Consider the following 21,348-nt stretch of genomic DNA (forward strand, 5'->3'; position numbering starts at 1 on the left):
AGTTGTATGTACAGCCTACAACAGCCATGGTATATAAGTCCATTACTTTACTTAAAAAGTCAATCCAGCTGTTACCATATAATCAGCATCACATCTAGAAATAGAATCCATAAAGATCAGACAAAAGACCAAAACTGCGGTTTTATTAAATGTAAAAGAAAGGTATTAAAATGGCTTGTGAGATTTGTCTAGGGCTAGGTCATGTGTATTATGGTTTGTTCTATAGATTTACCAAAACACTTTCCAATAAAAAATGAATACAAAAATATTATACTGTTTATAAACGAGTCTAAAGAGAACACGTTGCAAAGTATTGAGTAATACTCTACTTAAAGGGAATCTGTCACCAGGTTTTTTTCCACCTAATCTGAGAGCAACATAATGAAGGAAAAGAGAACATGATCCTAGTGATGTGTCATTTACTGGGCACCTAGTGTAGCTTTTATAAAATCACTGTGGAATCAGCAGTAGATTATCATTAGAGGACTACTTGGCGTGCTGCCAAGTAGTCCAGCATATTCATGAGTTCTGTATAACTGCTAGATTTGCAGCAGAAAAAACATTAATTTTATCAAAATGACAGCAAACAGCTCAGTAAGTGACACATTGCTGGAATCATTGTCTCTGTCTCTACATTATGCTGCTCTCAGATGGGGAAGCAAAAACCTGGTGACCTATTCCCTTTAAGGGGAACATGACAAATTGAAATTACATCAGTAAGCTACAGAGCAGAAGCTCAGCAGATTGATATATAGTTTTGTGGGAAAAATTGTGTAGAACTTGTGATATATTCACTGAAATCGCTGCTGATTCCAGGTTTAAGTGGGCAGTCCTAAATACTGAGTAATAGCTAATAACAAGCAGATGTAAATGAATAAAGCACAGGATACACTAAGGGGTGCTTCACACACAGCGAGCTCGCTGCCGAGATCGCTGCTGAGTCACGCTTTTTGTGACGCAGCAGTGACCTCATTAGCGATCTCGCTGTGTGTGACAATGAGCAGCGATCTGGCCCCTGCTGCGAGATCGCTGCTCGTTACACACAGCCCTGGTTCGTTTTCTTCAAAGGCGCTCTCCCACTGTGACACACAGATCACTGTGCGTGACAGCGAGAGAGCGACAAATGAAGCGAGCAGGGAGCAGGAGCCGGCGTCTGACAGCTGAGGTAAGCTTGTAACCAAGATAAACATCGGGTAACCAAGGTGGTTACCCGATATTTACCTTAGTTACCAGCCTCCGCCGCTCTCACGCTGCCTGTGCTGCCGGCTCCGGCTCGCTGCACACGTAGCTGCTGTACACATCGGGTTAATTAACCCGATGTGTACAGCAGCTAGGAGAGCAAGGAGCCAGCGCTAAGCAGTGTGCGCGGCTCCCTGCTCTCTGCACATGTAGCTGCATTACACATCGGGTTAATTAACCCGATGTGTACTGTAGCTAGGAGAGCAAGGAGCCAGCGCTCAGTGTGCGCGGCTCCCTGCTCCCTGCACACACAGCTAAGCGGTGTGCGCTGGTAACTAATGTAAACATCGGGTAACCATACCCGATGTTTACCTTAGTTACCAGTCTCCGCAGCTTCCAGACGGCGGCTCCGTGCAAGCGCAGCGTCGCTTGCACGTCGCTGCTGGCTGGGGGCTGGTCACTGGTCGCTGGTGAGATCTGCCTGTTTGACAGCTCACCAGCGACCATGTAGCGATGCAGCAGCGATCCTGACCAGGTCAGATCGCTGGTCGGATAGCTGCAGCATCGCTAAGTGTGAAGGTACCCTAAGGCTCCATTTACACTGCGTGATTATTGTGATCGAGCGTCCCTAGGAATGCTCATTTTACAATTATCCTGCAGCGTAAATAGACTACTGATCACCTGACAAGTGAGCTAAAGATTCGCTCAGTGGGTGATATGATTGTGCTTCACAAAAGATCATCCTTCTCTGCAGTGAATCGTCCTGCGTAAATAGGATGCAGAGAACAATGGCAGCCTATGAGCACTGACCATATTTATTGATCAGTGTGCATCTGAAGCTGGGGCCGGTGTACACTGGCTATTAAACGACCGCCGATCAGCAGACAAGTAGATGTGTGATGGTTGTTTAGTACCCCAGGTCCACCCGTGTAAACACACCCCAAGTCTTTCCCCATGCTGTCTGCAGACTGGATTGCATTTTCAATGGATCTATTTAAATATGAATATAGACTCCTCAGAGACAACGGTGACTGGACTTTATTGCCACCTAATTGATATAGCAATCCTAAAACTCAATATTAACCCTGGCCTTGCCACATTCATTAAAATAAGAACCCAAACTAAAAACTCAATTTACAGACACATGTTTTGGAGTATTTGCCCCTCATCAGTGTAAAGCTGGAGGTCTGATTTGGCTGGGTGAGACCTCTGACAGGGTCTAATGCAGAAATGTTACCCGTTAGACCAGCTGTGAAAGGCCTCTCAAACAAGCAAATCAGACCTTGCCTTGCAAACTCCCTGAAATATGTATCTGCAAAAAGAGATTCTGGTTTATCATCCTATTTTAAGTCATATGGCAAATGCTTGTTGAAGGGTTGATATTAACTTTTAAGATTATTATAGGTGGCACTAGAGGCCTGGGACTAGTCGCAAGGGCGTTAGTTCCCTTGGCTAGTCAGTTCCCATAACATGTAAGTACGCTCCTGTGGCCGTGCGAACATGCTAAAAATACGCAGCGTCAGAGGCATGGTCAATCTCACTACTCTTTATTGCCATTGCCCCTGGATTTCGGCTCAGTGCGTATGATCAGAGGTCCCGAACTTCCGGTCATGCGTACCGTTAAACCGGGTGTATGTGTCTTGGCTTCAAACTGGTATAATGCGCATGACCGGAAGTCCAGGGATGTTCTGATTGTGCGCACTATACCGAAAACCAGCGGTGGCAGCAGAGGTGAGAGCGACCATGCCTCTGATGCTGCGCATTTCATTAGCATATTAGCACGTCCCTGTAGGAGTGCTTACATGCTAATGGAGCCGACTAGCCAAGGGAAGTAACGCCCTTGCGACTAGTCGCTGGCCTCATTAGCATATGATAAAAGATCTTTAGAAATACTTTTTCTAAAGATTCCTTTATCTATGCTACTACATAGAGGCACAGTTAGGCAGGGATTAGCAATATACACCCAGAACTACTTGTGGTACTGAGTGCATATTGGACCTGACAGGTTTCCTTTAACAGAGAAATAAATTATAAAATGAATAGCACTGGGCCACCTAACATCTGGGTTTTGTTCAGTCCTGGGCAGTAGTACCCATTTTATTTCCTTATTTTCTTATTTAAAGCGTTGTTCTCAACATTGATCTTCAGGAGCACACAGCTTCCTTCTGACAGGACCAGTGGCATCACTGTCAGAACTGTGCGCACTGCAATGATGATAGCAGAGGCAAAGTTTCCACTGCAGCTTCAGAGGAGAGCAGGCACACTGACACTGTTCATCTTAAAGGGGTTGTCCATTCTACAATCATGACTTATGACTCCTCCCAGTGCACACATTGTGCGCTGTAAAGATTCACTGGTTTCTGAGCTGGGAACAGAGGTCACATGACTGCAATATGTATATTCTTCGGCCAGAACTTGACTTGTAGGTGCGGTCTCGCTCAATACAAATTTATTGTGCAAGGCCGCTCCCACTTGATGACTGCGCCTACTAGTCTGACGCGCCCATTCCATACACTTGTATTGAGCGAGGCCCTGCCCACTAGTTGGATTCTGGCCGGGAATATGCATAGCACAGAACTGCAGTCATGTGACCGCCGTTCCCAGCTCAGACACCGGCGAATGCTCACAGTGCACAGTGTAGTCACATTGAGTGACTGTAGACTTATTATTTTAGACCGGACAACCCCTTTAAGAGCTGCCCTTACAAGCTCTATTGGAAAGAGACTGGCCATTGCTGATAGACTGTAGTCTATAAAAAAAAAACTTTAAACTCCATCTGTTCTTGAGAACGGAGAGGATTTTTAAAAAAGTAAGCAAATTTTGAAGTTGCAATTTTTAACCATTTATGATGTTATTATTTTCACAAATAGTAATTATTAATTATTAATGCTCATTTCTTTTCCATACTTTTATTTTTCTACTCTTTATTTCTCTACCTACAGCCTTAGGTACTATGCACTCAATGTGTTTTTTGATGCAGATTGTCGCCCAAATCTGCGTGTCTATCTTAATGCCAGCAAAGTCAATGAGAATTCTGAAGTGTTCTGCACTGATTTTGTGCAGAAAATAATCCGCATGTCAATTGTTGGTGCGTTTTTTTTCCCTGGGTTTTTTAGCCCTTCCACCCATTAACTTCATTAAGAAAAACACATGTACAAAAACACACCAAAAACGCTTGCATTTTTTGCAGTTTTTTTGCCAGAAGGTGCAGATTTTAAAATTTCTGCACCAAATCTGCAACGTTTGCACACAGCCAGATTCTACAACAGGTATGTGACTTGACAGAAATATGTTTTATATAATTACAGAGGTGATTTAGGGAATGATAGACTTTCACAATCTTATGTGGAAAAAGGAAGTAAAAACTTAATTTCCCATTCCTCCTGCACCTCATACAAAAGATGGTAGTTTGTCATTGCCAGGCACCTCTGCATCCTAAAGCTATGTGCGCACGCTGCATCTTTTTTTGACCACAAAAATGCAGCGTTTTCATCTTGTGGTGACTACAAAGAGCAGCGTTTTTGGCCAAAAAAAACCGCAGGGATCGTCCACCTGTCAGGCCTCTACTGAAGTGAGCCACGGGATTAGCGCTGACGTCACTCGGGTGATGTGTGGTGACACCGCACATCACATGAGTGACGTCACTGCTGATCTCGCAGCTCACTCCAGCCGTGGCCTGATATGCCGTCACAAGTGGAGGACTCCAGCTGTCACCACACGTCACCTGACTGAAGTCACCCCTGATCTCGCGGCTCATTTCAGCCGCGGCTGGATTTGTGGTAAGAGGTGGAGGACTCCAGTCAAGCGATGTGCGGTGATAGCTGGAGTCCTCCACTTGTTACCGCGAATCCGGCCGCAACTGAAGTGAGCGCGAGATCAGCGGTGACTTCAGTCAAATGATGTGCGGTGACAGCTGAAGTCAGCACTGATCCCGCGCGGCTCACTTCACTTGCGGCCAGACCCTCACAGCGAGCAGTCATGTTCTATGGCCGCTCGCTCTGATTGTCAGATGTAGCAGAACTAGATGCGTCGTAGGACCTTGTGTGGATTACGTTGGACCTGGAGGGTTGTTTTAAGGGTTAATAAAGTGGTGAAAGAGGGGGCTTTTATGTGTTTTATTTCAAATAAAGGATTTTTTGGGTGATTGTGTTTATTTACTTTCACTTACAGTTTAGTGATGATTGTGTGTCTCATAGACTCCTGCCATTACTAATCTAGGACTTAGTGGGAGCTATGGGCTGTTGCCATTAACTCCTTATTACCCCGATTGCCACCGCACCAGGACAATCGGGATCAGCCGGGAAAAGTTCCGGGAATGTCGCATCTAATGGATGTGGCAATTCCGGGCAGCTGCTGGCTGATATTTTTACGTTGGGGGGGCTCCCAATAATGTGGGTCTCCCCAGCCTGAGAATACCTGCGCCCAGCTGTGGGACTTTATCTTGGCTGGTTATCAAAATTGGGGGGGGAACCACACGTCGTTTTTTTTAAATCATTTATTTAATTTATTGTACGATATAGACCTGCCCACCGCCGTCTGTGATTGGCTGTAGTCAGACAGCTGTCACTCAGCGTGGGGGCGGGTCTGCCTGCAACCAATCAGAGCCACCGGTGAGCAGCGAAGGAGTGAATATGTTATGAGCATAATGAGCGGCCGGCTCGGGAAGATTAAAGAGCTGCCACGGCAGCAGTGCATCAACCGCCCAGTGATCGGTGAGTGTGCAGCACTTGCTCCTACTCCTTTGGGCCCGATTCTGGTCCCCATAGACTTTATATGGGGAGCAGTATCTGGCCAAATAACAGCGATCAATCCCCGCCGACCCGGAGTCTAGTCAGAAAAACGCATGTAAAATAACAACTTGCAGTTTTCCACACCTCATTGAATTCAATGGGTGAAAAACGCAATAAGAATTGACATGCTGCATCTTTGTGGTCACCACAAAGATGCAGCCAAAAAAAACTGCAACGTACGGACAGCAAAAATGAAATCTCATAGACTTGGTTGGGGAAGGAATTTCATGCAGTTTTGAGAACAGAACTGCACCCAAAAAACGTGGAAAAAAAAGGAAGCATGCGCACATGGCCTAACTCCACAGAATATTCCAGGCTCAGGTGCTGAAATTCAGCATACCCGATCCTTTTTTTACACAACATTATCTGCTTAGGAAATACACGTAAGATTGTGTAGTATGCAGATCTTACTGAAATGGACGGGTCACACCTACTTTAATGTGAATCGGGATCTTTAAATATTCCACCCTCTGTGTGGTAGCTAATATTATAGCATGTCTTGAAAGCCGTACTCTATAATTATAGCACCATGCACCTTTACTAGGTCAAGTAACGTTTTATAGTCCACACCAATTTACATAATCCATCTCTTCTTTTACATGGTTTATGATGACGGTTCACTAATCACTTTGGAGGTCAAAAGACACAATCAACCACATCTGGAATATGGGATCCAGTTTTCGGCTCCACATTTTAAAAAGGACATTCAGAAGTTAGAGTCAGTTCAAAGGCGGGCAACTAGACTACAATAAATGGAAGGCCTCCCATATGATGACAGGTTGAAAAAGTTAGATATGTTTAGCTTAGAAAAAAGACATCTCAGAGAAGATCTCATTTATATGTATAAATACATGCGTGGTCAATATAAAGGACTGGCACATGACTTATTTCTTCCAAAGACAATACTAAGGACCAGGGGGCACCCACTGCGAGTGGAAGAAAAGCAATTCCGACAGCTAAATAGGAAAGGGTTCTTTACAGTTGGAGCAGTCAGACTGTGGAATACCCTACCACAAGAGGTAGTAATGGCCGATACTATAACAGCTTTTAAAAAATGGCTGGATGATTTCCTCAGTACACACAACATTGTTGGTTATAAATGACTTAAGCCTGCTTTACACGTTGCAATTCGCATACGATATCGTATGCGATTTGCAACGCTCCCATCGTATATGCGGCACGTTCAATTTGTTGAACGTGCCGCACAAACGATTAACCCCTGTCATACGTACTTTCCTGTCCATACGACCTCGATGTGGGCGGCGAAACGTCCACTTCCTGGAGTGGGAGGGACGTTCGGCGTCACATCGACGTCACGCGGCAGCCGGCCAATAGATGCAGAGGGGCGGAGCTGAGTGGGATGTATACATCCCGCCCACCTCCTTCCTTCCGCATTGCTGGCCGTGAGCCGCTGGACGCAGGTAAGATCTGTTCATCGTTCCCGGGGTGTCACACACTGCGATGTGCGCTACCCCGGGTACGATGAACAATCTGACGTGCAATTCTAGAGAAAGGTACGATGTGTATGCGATGAACGTTTTACCGCTCAATCGCACGTACCTGTCACACACTGCAATGTACAATGCCGGATGTGCGTCACTTACGACGTGACCCCGCCGACACATCGTAAGATATATTGCAGCGTGTAAAGCGGGCTTTAGTGACCAAATGTAGAACTGGTGGAGGAAGGTTGAACTAGATGGACCTAGGTCTTTTTTCAACCTAAGTAACTATGTAACTATGTAACCTTGACTTTATAGCAATCAAGTTCAATAGAACATAAATAAATGTCCATCCATCACATAAAACATAAATCCAAAGATTTTGTATGATTTTAATATCACCCACTGAACAAATAACTGCTACAGATTGGCAACAAGACATATAAATAAGAGAAATGTCACAACTGTACATGGAAAATAAAGTAATAATACTAATAATATACAGTAATAAAGGAATCATCCTAATAACAGTACATCATGGATCTCTCAGATATAAAACACTAATAACCAGTTGACAATCACAAACACTTAGAGATACTTTTATTGTAAAATATATTATATATATTCTAGCCATTGCTTTTTCCTTCGAGACCAGAAAACACACATATCCTAGATTCCCATCAGTTTGTAGTTTACCTACTACATACAATTATAAAGTACCATTAGTATTTGTAGGTATAAGCAATTTACATATACTATATAGCCAAAAGGCAAATAGTAAAACTCAGAAATCAGATATGACCACATAATGAACTTTATTGCAGTGTTTTGAATATTCACTAAACCAGAAAAAAAAGTTTTCACTATATTTTCCCAATTTATTTGTTTATAATGTTATTGTAGTTTATTATTTTGGGTCAAACTTACTCCATTTTTAATTTGGCCTGTACCACTGCTGCCTCCTCTCATCCAGCTGCCCAACCTTCTCCTGCGGTCCCCGTCCTCAGGATTCACTGGCAGTCTCATAGCTAGTCATCCAACCAACACCAAACCTAGTGGCCCTTGGAGCAGGCCTCAGGGGAGCCTTCTGTGACACCTCCTCAAGCTGTGCATTGTGTATAATGCAGATCATAAAGAGATACATGAGACATGCTCCCCCTGAGAAATGCTGGTTAAAGCTCCTTTATAAGAATCAATAGTTCTTATGTTTCCTGTATTTACAGATTAAACTCATTGTAACGTCTTGACAAGACTACATACAGAAGATGATCAACAATAAATAATAAAACTACCAATTATAGCTGATAAAATGTGTATAAATCCAGCCCGGCGGATCAGTGGTTAGCACTGTTGCTTTGCAGCACTGGGGTCCTGGGGTCAAATCTAGGGATGATCGAATACCTCAAACATTCGGCTTCGCGAATATTTGCCGAATACGTCGCCGCTATTCGACTATTCGCGAATATTTGATGCGCAATGTAAGTGTATGGGAAACCCGAATAACAACTATTTGGGCTTCCCATAGACTTACATTGCGCATCAAATATTCACATAGCGGCGACCCATTCGTCGGATATTCGTGAAGCTGAATATTTGAGGTATTCGATCATCCCTAGTCAAATCCCATCAAGGACAAAATCTGCAAGGAGATTGTATGTTCTCATTGTGAACCCCAATGGGGACAGTGATGGTCATGTCAGTAAAACGCTGTGGCGCTATATAAGTAAAATAATAAAATTCATGCAATCGATAACTGTTAGCTGGATTGGTAATGAGTGAGACCCTTCTGACATTTACAGGATATCGGCTGCTGTCAAATTACAAATAATGGATTTTTTACATTTTTCATTCATTTGTTAATGTTTGAAAAATGGCTAGATACAATTGCTTTAGGTAAAAAGCTTTGAAACATTACTGGTGAATCACTAAAGCGGGCTTTACACGCTGCGACATCGCTAGCGATAGCACCCGCCCACGCCGGTGGCGCGTCACGGGGTGATCGCTTCCATAGCGAACAATATCGCTACGGCAGCGTCACACGCAATTACCTGTTCACCGACGTCGCTGTGGCCGCTGAACAATCTTCCTTTAAGGGGGCGGTTCGTGCAGCGTCACAGCGGCGTCACTAAGCAGCTGCCCAATAGAAGCGGAGGGGCGGAGATGAGCGACCGGAACATCCCGCCCACCTCCTTCCTTCCTCATTGCCGGCGGCTACAGATACGATGTTGTTCCTCGTTCCTGCGGTGTCACACATAGCGATGTGTGCTGCCGCAGGCCTGCGTTCCAAATGAGGAACGATTTTTTAAAAATGAACGACGTGTCAAAGATGAACGATTTGACACCTTTTTGCGATCGTTACTGATCGCAAAAAGGTATCACACACAATGACATCGCTAACAAGGCCGGATGTGCGTCACCAACACCGTGACCCCGACGATATCTCGTTAGCGATATCGTTGTGTGTAAATGGGCCTTTAATGGAGCCACTGGATCCCAAAACTAGGGAATCCGTTACATTAGCACCTCATCTGTTCTGTATATAGTGACACACAACACAAAAATATTAACACTTCACATAGGAAACATTTTTCACTTGATTTGTGCACATCAAACATACGAGGACATTCAAACTCACCAGGCAGCATAAATGAGAGCAGACATGTGCAAATGATCAACTTAAGCTTGATGAATGACTATTAATTAGTCCCATTAATAACTAGAAGAGCCGCACGTCAGGGTTCCTCCAGGCAGGTTATCTTCTATTTACGGTACTTTTTGGGTCTCTGGTTGAGGTGTATGGGATTTTCTTAGGATTTTTTACCCACTTGGGTTAAACACTCAGTCATATACTGTATATATAAAAGTATATTATCTCTGTGTATATTCCCTGACCACCTCCATCAGAATCCTTACTATTAATTTATGTTTCTATAGAATGCTGGTATAGTCCTGGGATACTACTATTTGTCATAATTTTTTCTGACTATTTCTATATATCTTTTCCGTGAATTGTAGCCGGCATTTTTATATATAAATGTGGTATCACAGCGTGTCGTGGAATTATTTTATGTCATTTTCTCTTTTTATCCTTTTTGTATTTAATAAAGAATACCTTTTACCTGTGCTTCATGCTTCCATCTCTTTTTTTGGTTTCCATTAATAAATAGGGTGGGGTTGGGATCTGCCACCACCCAGCCTGAAACATTGGGATTCACGCAGGGTCTGTCCCCACAATATCCAACACACAATCCTAATCCAATGTGACAAGCCAGCATTCCCATGGTACTATGCTGCTCTTGGTCAAGTCAGCCGCTTTGTGCAAGTCTAAATCAGGGTGGTCCTGATGAAATTAATATTCTGAGGTGGAACAATGTGGTTTGGTGTAACATTATTAGTTCTGACTTGTATTGTCTAAAGTTGGAGAAATCAAGGCTCGTCATTTTGCATTTTAAACATGCCCAGTCCTTTAATACCTGTAAAATAGGTGGTGCCATATGTCTAGTTCACTGTAGCAACAAACATGCATGCTTGCCTGATTCCAGCACACATAGGTGGAAGATAAAGGACAGACCTATCAGAGAATACTAAAGTTAAATGCTAAGCTTTAAATATGGCCATAATATATCTAAATTTACTGGTGGGGGTCATAATACATCCCTATTTTAGTGGTGGGGTCCATAATACATCCCTACCTGGAACAAGTCCCACCAGGTCTGTTGAACTAATAGACAGTACATAAAGGATAAAAAGCAGCAATTTCATTACTTTGTGAAAATGACTATATTCTGTTAAAGTCATGTTTCTAGTTTTTGTTTCAATACTCAGATTACTAGAAAATGCCGGAAATAATTCAAGTACAAGCTGTGGCTGGCTGTCACGAGTATTTTTTGTCATTAGGAGACTTGTGAGAGTTCGGGGATATGAGCTTTAGGACTCTTTCACACGTTGCATTGACGTGTAAAAGGTGCATATTGCCCTCCATGTGACGTGATTTTGGCACACGTGTATTCTCCGTGTGTTATCCGTGATAACACACGGAGAACAGGAACTTTCTGCTCACCTGTCCCTGGCGTTGCTGTCCATGGTGCTGATCTACGGTTTCTGGCCCTGCTGACTGCTGCTTCCGGTCCTCTGTGCCATGCATATGCAATGAGCGGGGGACAGAAGCAAGTGACAGCAGCGGCAGAGAGAGCAGCGCTGGAGAAGGTGAGTATAGAAATTCATTTTATTTCACAGACACGTGTTTTCTCCGGTACCTGTCACACGGAGCACATCCATGCGGTCCGTGTGACACCCGTGCTGCCAGAGAAAAATGGACATGTCTACATGTGGAGTACATGGACACATGTATGCGCCACACGGACACATGGTCTATTGAAAAAAACAAGCACTTGTGTGCAAACCCATTGATTTTAATGGGTCTACGTGTGCCCATGTCTCCGGTACGTGTGAAAATGGACGTCACACGTACCGCAGACACGGATGTGTGAAGGAGGCCTTACATGAATTGAGACTCTGGATTTTAAATGTGATTGCTTTCTTCTGGTGCAGCAAGAGTTAAAGCCATTTTTCTTGTTGGAACTCCTGGTTAATTCACCTCGACAGCAGGTTTGTGACCACTCCCCTTTCCTTTGAACAGTTACATGATCTATCATCTGATGTCGGTAATAGATTAATTCTATTCTGACCACCAGGAATTGAGGAAGTCTTTAGTGGCTGCTGGAGATCTGCATCTGGAGTTCTGTTGTTGGATCCGTGTCATCTGCAGGCCTGGTGTTTGGCTGCAGCTTTCAAGTTTGTTTAATATCCTTTTATCTATGTTCCCTGGATGTCCTCCATCCCCTGTGTTATATTACAGTAACGGTGATGTCTAGTGTACACACCTGCCTTGTCACTATACAGGGTGAGTGGAGGAAGTTAGACACTAGGCACGTGACGGCGACAAGGGGAAGGACTCGTATATGGGAATTAGGGGAGCTCAGGGGCCAGACACAGGTTAGTGTCGGGAGGTGTCCCATCCCCCGCTCCCTATTGTCAAGGTCTTCTTCTCCCTTTCCACCCTGTTGTAACCTCTGTGTTGCACCATGCGCCGGACATCCCCTTGTCTGTGCATGACACTGACCCATTTTAAAAATTCAGATAAAAACATTATATGTATTATATGATACTACTGAATGAATAAAAGAGTCTTTAAAGTGGACCTGTCAGATCTCCTAAGATGTCTGTTTTAGTAAATATTAGAACTCTGGATTGTGCCATTCCTCTATCATTTCTCCTAGAAATGTATGATTAAATTGACAAATGGGTGTAACTAAGGTGTGAGTGTATAGACAGTCTGACACTATCCAATTATTGCTGACACTTCCAGACTGTAGGCACATGGTCTATTGGGAAAAAAGGAATGGTAGCAAGTAATTGTTTATTTTTCTAAAAATAATTTTCTCGAATGAATGGAGGAACAGCAATAGAGTTATAAGAAAAGATGATCTAGAATTATTACTTCAAATGGACACAAGTATGCCTATCATTTTAACAAAGTTTTGAGTCCCTTCATTTGTAATTAGTTCTCCTCGGGGAGTGAAGCACGTGTTGTACAGATCCATAGAACGTAGGTAATGCTAGTGAATATTCCATAGACTTTCTTAGAATCTGTACGCTCGCTCTGCTTTCCGAACAGAGCAAAACAGAACCAATTACTTAGCTAAGGTTTTTTTCCCTTCATTTTAGAAATCATTGAGGGTCTCCGCACCTGGACCCTCACTGATCAAAACTGAGATTTTTTTTTATGATATATGAGAAGTCTGTTAAATTGATAGGTGCTATTTTAAATAAGCTTGGCTTATCAAGCATGTGGTCTCAGTAGGAAGAGGGGAGTAACTATCATCCAAAAATCTGACAGCGTCTCATCTCTCCGAGAGCAAAAGAACGAGCAGTTAAAATTCAACGGCCTAATCCTTATCTCCTGGACATCTGTTGTAGGGGAAGATTTGGGAGGCTCACGTACAGTCCTACCAACATACATCCCGAGTTCGACCAACACACATCTAATGTGAATGACCTGCTTAACTGTCTAGATTAGGTGTCACCAACCTGTGGCTTGTTATCTCCATATAGCTCGCAGGCCCATGATGTGTGGCTCACGGCTCTCTTCCAGCTTGGTGCATTACCACCAGGTCTAACAAACGGCTATGAAGAGCAGATCAAAATGGGGTAAGGTAGGAACCCTTAGCTCTTGGTATACTTCCTCGGTGAGATTTCTGTAGGAAATCTTTGGCTGTCATTATACCGGTGATGAGAGATCTGGGTGTCACCTCTGTGAGTGGGGGGCAGGAGCTGGATGTGGCTCACGACACTCCTTCAGAAATTAATGTGGCTTGTGACCCTTTCTAAGAGCTGAATGTGGCTCTCAAGTCAGAAAGGTTGGAGACCACTGGTCTAGAATATCTGTGAATACTGTATGCAGAATCTACATAATGTGTCCTTTGAAATAAGATGCTGATTCAGTCTGTCTCCTGCTTGTAGGAGCTGATGGGGAGAAACCTATTACAAGCTGGAGGTGGGGAGACAGGCTAAAAATGCATCACATAGGATACACAGACTCTGCCATTAGGAGACAGTTCTATTTTAGTAATCTATCCCTTGCGTTACAAATATTTGACTTACTGTAGTAAGTGCAGTTTGATAAGACCCTGACAAACACAAAGGCATCATGGGAAATATAATTTGCATTAGTTGCACCCTATCAGCAGAAAAGAAGGAATAAATATGGCAAACAACCCAGAATTGGCACATCGACCCAAAAACAAGTATACACAAAACTATAAATGATGCCTTAACTGACAACTCACCAGCGACATCAATCCGACATGTCATAATAGTGAGATTACATGACCTTGGTTGCTCCTAAAGGCAGTATGGTAGACTTCTATGCCCCTCTACATAGAAATAGCATGAATGAATGGTGAAGTCATGAAAGAGTATATTTCTAATGTCTATGTTTCCACTCCAGTGAAACGAGTGGGAGTAGCAGATAAAAGCACTATAAAAGTACACTCTTAATTGTGGATTGTAATACCTGCCACACATTTCATTGAATATATATGCTACACATCACTTAATGTCTCCAGTGAAAATATGAAGAAGACACACCATCTCATTATTAAACCCTTTCTTTGATGTCTTATTTGATGTAGTCTATAATTTAAATGATTGTTATACAGAATATCACAGTGTACATATCTTCAGTTATATATTCATTTATCTGCTGCTTACCTATCTAATCTGGTACATTCAGCTCATCAGCCTTCCCCTTAAGCTTTGTATAGTAAATGGCAGACCATGAACATCTGTAAGGCGTATTTTCCCATTCCAGCAATTTTGCTGCAGTTGGACAAAGCCTTAGTCTCTTTTCATGCCACTTAAGATATTTAGAGCTTGTTATTGCAGTTATTAGGACAAACCACTCGTACATCATTTAAAGCTTGAATAGTCATACCCTAAATATGCTTTGACTGCTCCAAAAGATGCTCTCCTCGAGTTCCCCGCACAGAGGCAAATTCACACAGGCCTTCTCTTTAATTGGGAGCCATTCTCTTCCCCCTGTTATGTGGGACTGCAGAGCAACCCCGCCGTGATCCTCGGATCCCGTTATGTGCCATAGTGACAGGGCAAGTGTAAACAGCACTCATACAAAGTGACAGCTCTATTCTTTCCTCTGTCAGGACTCATGAAAAAAACTCGCCATTATTTACGCAGCTCTCTCCGGAGCAATCACAACTACTGGAAAAGAAGTACAATGGTGGCTACCGGTTTACAGTGAACTGGCTACGGACTCTACAACTTAACTCCAGTGTGCAGAAATATTACTGGAATAACTTTACTGATGCAATGCCACGGCCAGACGCACAATAAATAAATCAAGGACGAGAATCACAAACATATAGAAGACCAAAAATACTAAAAATCCTTCCCTGGTAAATATCCATACTTACTATCACAAATTGTCTTAATTAAACCCAAACTTTCTTTAAAATTGCTAAACGTTTTTTTTTAAGCATCATTTCTGCATGTACTGTTAGCACAAAAACACCAAGTGTCACATGTAAGGATTATATAATCAGTTCTACCTGTTTTAATATAAAATAAAGTTTAAATATAAATAAAATAATAATAGTAATAAAATAATAATAATAATAATAATAATAATAATAATAAAACAAAAACTTTTCTTTTGAAACATATAAGGGGCCAGGTATAATATACAATCTGTAAGGAACAGCACAGTATTGTGACTTATTATAAAGTGGTTCCAGAGTTTAGCAAATAACCTCAATGTAACATATCCCTACACATTATTTAGCGCTTATTTTATACATAATCCTTACACCATATCTGTTTATTGGAAAGTGTCACAGTATTTATAACGGAATTTACTAAATGTATATTATTAGATTGTGGACACAATTCTGGTCACACATAGAAGGTCAGTTATCAGATATTATGCCATAGGCCTCTGTCGTCACACGGCCAATGTAAAGGTGAATATAGCACTGTCTTGTGATATTACATTGGAGAATATACTATAGAAACAGTCCAGATGTAACGGAGATTCCCTGCCCGATCTAATATTACCCCCATTCTACAGTACTCCACTTTGTGTGCACCAGGGGGTGCTAAAATCTTTATAGAAAAAGTAAAGATTGGTAAATTTCAGTAGCAAATAGCGATGGAGAAATCGGATTTATCACATAAAACTAATTAGCCATTGTTGTTGGCAGTGTGGCCCAGTGCTTTTATTTTGTCGTTTATACATATTGCCATCAAACATTCCGGTAAATTACTATTATGGTAATTGCTGAGTTTATATTTCTCACATTACTTTTATTGTCAATTACTTATTTTCTAGCAAATTGGTGAAATTAATGTAGAAATATTAGATACACAATTTGGACAACAGTGATCATACTATATTATACTATATGATATTATACAACGCCACATGGTAAATTCTGATAACAGCAGTTCGAAGATCAATAATGCAAATGTTATTTCATGATTGCAATTCAAAGGCCCTGTACCTATTGAATCGCACACAGGGGACTAATATTAGGGCATCCTATGGATGGCAAACAGTAGACTAACATTAGGGGACCCTACATATGGCACACAGGTGACTAACATTAGAGGACCCTACTAGTGACACACAGGAGGCACACATTAGGAGACCCCATGGATGACACACAATAGACTAACATAAGGGGATCCTACATATAGCCCACAGGAGACTAACATTAGGAAACCCTACGTATAGGAATACAGGAGACTAACATTAGGGAACCCTACGTATAGGAATACAGGAGACTAACATTAGGGAACCCTACGTATAGGAATACAGGAGACTAACATTAGGGGACCCATACGTATGACACATGGAATCTAACATTAGGGAAGCCTATGGATGACACACAGGAGACTAACATTAGTGCCCCCACGTATGGCAAACAGGAGGCTAACATTAGGTAACCATGTGATGGCACACAGAAGACTAACATTAGGGGTCCCTACGTATGACATACAGTAGACTAACTTTAGGGGACCCTATGGATGGCAGACCAGAGACTAACATTATGGGACCCTACGGATGGCAGACCAGAGACTAACATTAGGGGACCCTATCTATAAGAACCAGGTGACTAACATTAGGGGACCGTACTGGTGACACAAAGGAGACTAACATTAGTGCATCCTACATAAAGTACACAGGTGACTAACATTAGAGGACCCTACTGGTGACACACAGGAGACTAGCATTAGGGGACCCTATCTATAAGAACCAGGTGACTAACATTAGGGGACCCTACTGGTGACACAGAGGAGACTAACATTAGTGCATCCTACATATAGTACACAGGTGACTAACATTAGAGGACCCTACTGGTGACACACAGGAGACTAACATTAGGGGACCCTATCTATAAGAACCAGGTGACTAACATTAGTGCATCCTACATAAAGTACACAGGTGACTAACATTAGAGGACCCTACTGGTGACACACAGGAGACTAGCATTAGGGGACCCTATCTATAAGAACCAGGTGACTAACATTAGGGGACCCTACTGGTGACACAGAGGAGACTAACATTAGTGCATCCTACATATAGTACACAGGTGACTAACATTAGAGGACCCTACTGGTGACACACAGGAGACTAACATTAGGGGACCCTATCTATAAGAACCAGGTGACTAACATTAGTGCATCCTACATAAAGTACACAGGTGACTAACATTAGAGGACCCTACTGGTGACACACAGGAGACTAACATTAGGGGACCCTATCTATAAGAACCAGTTGACTAACATTAGGGGACCCTACTGGTGACACAGAGGAGACTAACATTAGTGCATCCTACATATAGTACACAGGTGACTAACATTAGAGGACCCTACTGGTGACACACAGGAGACTAACATTAGGGGACCCTATCTATAAGAACCAGGTGACTAACATTAGTGCATCCTACATAAAGTACACAGGTGACTAACATTAGAGGACCCTACTGGTGACACACAGGAGACTAACATTAGGGGACCCTATCTATAAGAACCAGGTGACTAACATTAGGGGACTCTACTGGTGACACAGAGGAGACTAACATTAGTGCATCCTACATATAGTACACAGGTGACTAACATTAGAGGACCCTACTGGTGACACACAGGAGACTAACATTAGGGGACCCTATCTATAAGAACCAGGTGACTAACATTAGTGCATCCTACATAAAGTACACAGGTGACTAACATTAGAGGACCCTACTGGTGACACACAGGAGACTAACATTAGGGGACCCTATCTATAAGAACCAGGTGACTAACATTAGGGGACCCTACTGGTGACACAGAGGAGACTAACATTAGTGCATCCTACATATAGTACACAGGTGACTAACATTAGAGGACCCTACTGGTGACACACAGGAGACTAACATTAGGGGACCCTATCTATAAGAACCAGGTGACTAACATTAGGGGACCCTACTGGTGACACACAGGAGACTAACATTAGGGGACCATATGGATGACACACTCGAGACTAACATTAAGGAACTCTAAATATGGCATACAGTAGACTAACATTAGGAAACCCTACGTATGACACACAGAAACTAACATTATGGGATCCTATGTATGACACATGGAAAGCAACATTAGGGGACCCTATGGATGAATCACAGGAAACTAACATTAGGGGGCCCTACGTATTGCCCACAGGGGACTAGCATTAGGGAACCTTACGTAGGACACACAGGAGACTAACATTAGTGGGAGGCAATTGCAAATCATATTAATCTTACAATAATATAAATGAACAAGCAAAATAATGTCATGAAGATTTATGGACATATCATTTACAGCACTCACAACCTTGTAATTACCAAAATAAATATAGTAAAAAAATCCATTTATTTTGAGTGTGTTTTAAAAATCAAATGCACACAAGGGATTTTAATTTATTACTATAATGCAAGTGTATACATACAAGCAGATACTATATGGTTACACCACTGGGGCTGGCAAACCCAATTCATAGAAAAATGGAAGATTACCTGTACTCCTGACTGGGGGGGCGATTCTCTTCTGATGTCCTGATTATTCCAGACATAATTCCTGAGATGTCACTGTCTATCATCTCCTTTAAGAGTGAAAAATTACTGTTAGAGGAATGGGAGGATAGATAGATAGATAGATAGACAGATAAAGGATAGATAGATAAAGGATAGATAGATAGATAGATAGATAGATATACAGATAAAAGATAGATAGAGAGATAGATAGATAAAGGATAGATAGATAGATAGATAAAGGATAGATAGATAAAGGATAGATAGATAGATAAAGGATAGATAGATAGATAGATAGATAATATACAGATAGATAAATATACAGATAGATAGATAATATACAGATAGATAAATATACAGGTAGATAGATAGATAGAGGGATAGATAGATAGATAGATAGATAGATAGATAGATAGATAGATGATAGATAGAGGGATAGATATAGTAAACTAGACAGATAAAGGATAGATAGTTAGTATACACATAGCTAGATATTAGATGGATAGATAATAGATAGATAGCTAGATAGATGATAGATCTATAGATATATAGTATATAGATAGATTTTATATATATATATATATATATATATATATATATATATATATATATATATATATATATATACACATATATATGGAGTAGATAGGTAGACAGATGATGATGTACAGATAGACCTGGGATATAATGCAGAACAATACATGTGATCTGTAATGGTTCCCATTCTAGCTGTGGCCATTCCCCGTGCACAGAGCATACGGCCCCGGTATGGGGGTCCCCGGTACGTACCGGTGGTGTGGCTGGGGCCGGCTCTGCTCTCGGCTGCTGCTGCTCTTCTTTGTAATGTGATTTCTATCTGGTCCACAAACCGTTTTTAAATTTCCCTCTCAGGAGCTGTCCAGCACGCGCATGCGCACTGCGGTCCCGGGTCACTAGCGGGGCAGGCGAGGCCACTTGTGTCTCATAGCGAGCTGTACTCCGTGCCCTGCTCAACCTCTGTCCCGACAAGGTCGCCTTTGTGGCCACTAGTGAGTGTGCTGGCCCAGCGCCCTGTCATCCGTTCATGCCGCCATGATCAGGTCTCTTATCAGTCCGTGCAGGCAGCGTCCACACAGCTCGGTGTAATGTGGGCACCACACGGGGCGTAGTCGCCAGCTGCTGTCATGTAGGCACTTCTGCCCGGGACGGTCTCCAGTGCTCCCGGTGCTCAGGCTGACGCTCCCCGGTAGTGCTGGCGATGGTATGGCTGCCGGTGAGCTTCTGAGCCAGGCCAATGCCGTCCGGTGTCCGCCGTGCAGGCTGTGTGCCCCGGCCGCTCTCTGCCTCCTCACAGCTCTGCTCAGCCGTTGGGAGTCAGCCCGCCCGGCCCGCGCTGGCCATACCCGCCGCCAGACCCGCGCCGCAGCCCGGGAAAGGCAGGTGGGAAGGCGGCAGCAGGAGGGGGACAGAAAGGGAGGGACGGGAGGCGCCCACACCACAGGGAAGCAAACAAGCACGGGCGACATTGTCACCTCTGCACGTACTGAGGGGACTACTACCCCCAGCAGAGCAGACCGGCGTGTGCGGACACATAATGTACATATACAGCAGGTGAGGATAGCATGCAGCAAAGGAAGCGCTCGGTATACAATAATATATAAGGGGGGAACACAATATATATATATATAAGGGGGGAACACAACTCGTGTGACCTCTGCCTCATACACAGCATCACTTCTACTAGATACACTCGGCAGGTTGTTCCAAACATCATGAGAACTAACCACAGATCTGTGCCCCTAGGCTACACAAATCCTACTCTACATGTGGAGATAAGACTCTGGGGGCCACATCATGACCCCAAAACTCATCCTTTTTATGTTGAAGATAAGTACTTCAAGGGAACCAATTTTTTGAGTGTTAAACCAAAGGTATCCCCTTCTACAGCTCCTGGGGTGCATTCTATGAAGGTGCACCTTGCTCCCTGACTCCTCTTGCAGACCCCACTAAGGGGTACTTTGCACACTACGACATCGCAGGTGCGATGTTGGTGGGGTCAAATTGAAAATGACGCACTTCCGGCATCACATGCGACATCGTAGTGTGTAAAGGTTCGATGATACGATTAACGAGCGCAAAAGCGTCGTAATCGTATCATCGGTGCAGCGTCGGCGTAATCCATAATTACGCTGACGCGAGAGTCCGATGTTGTTCCTCGCTCCTGTGGCAGCACACATCGCTGTGTGTGAAGCCGCAGGAGCGAGGAACATCTCCTACCGGCGTCACTGCGGCTTCCGTAGGATATGCGGAAGGAAGGAGGTGGGCGGGATG

The 21,348-nt window shown here is 43.1% G+C and overlaps 1 protein-coding gene across 1 annotated transcript in view; it reads right to left on the bottom strand.

Annotated features, from left to right (window-relative positions):
* Positions 1-20,461, bottom strand: part of FOXN4 (forkhead box N4) — a 45,832-nt gene extending 25,371 nt beyond the window's left edge. The window contains exons 1-2 of the mRNA XM_075341717.1: positions 19,828-20,461; positions 19,024-19,109 (exon numbers count right to left, since the gene is read on the bottom strand). Of these exons, the coding sequence (XP_075197832.1) occupies positions 19,024-19,106 (83 nt within the window). The 5' untranslated portion in view covers positions 19,107-19,109; positions 19,828-20,461. The remainder of the gene's footprint in view (positions 1-19,023; positions 19,110-19,827) is intronic.
* Between the last annotated feature and the right edge of the window lie 887 nt (positions 20,462-21,348).

The sequence above is a fragment of the Anomaloglossus baeobatrachus genome, chromosome 1 (genome assembly GCF_048569485.1).
Source record: "Anomaloglossus baeobatrachus isolate aAnoBae1 chromosome 1, aAnoBae1.hap1, whole genome shotgun sequence".
Lineage (NCBI taxonomy): Eukaryota > Metazoa > Chordata > Amphibia > Anura > Aromobatidae > Anomaloglossus > Anomaloglossus baeobatrachus.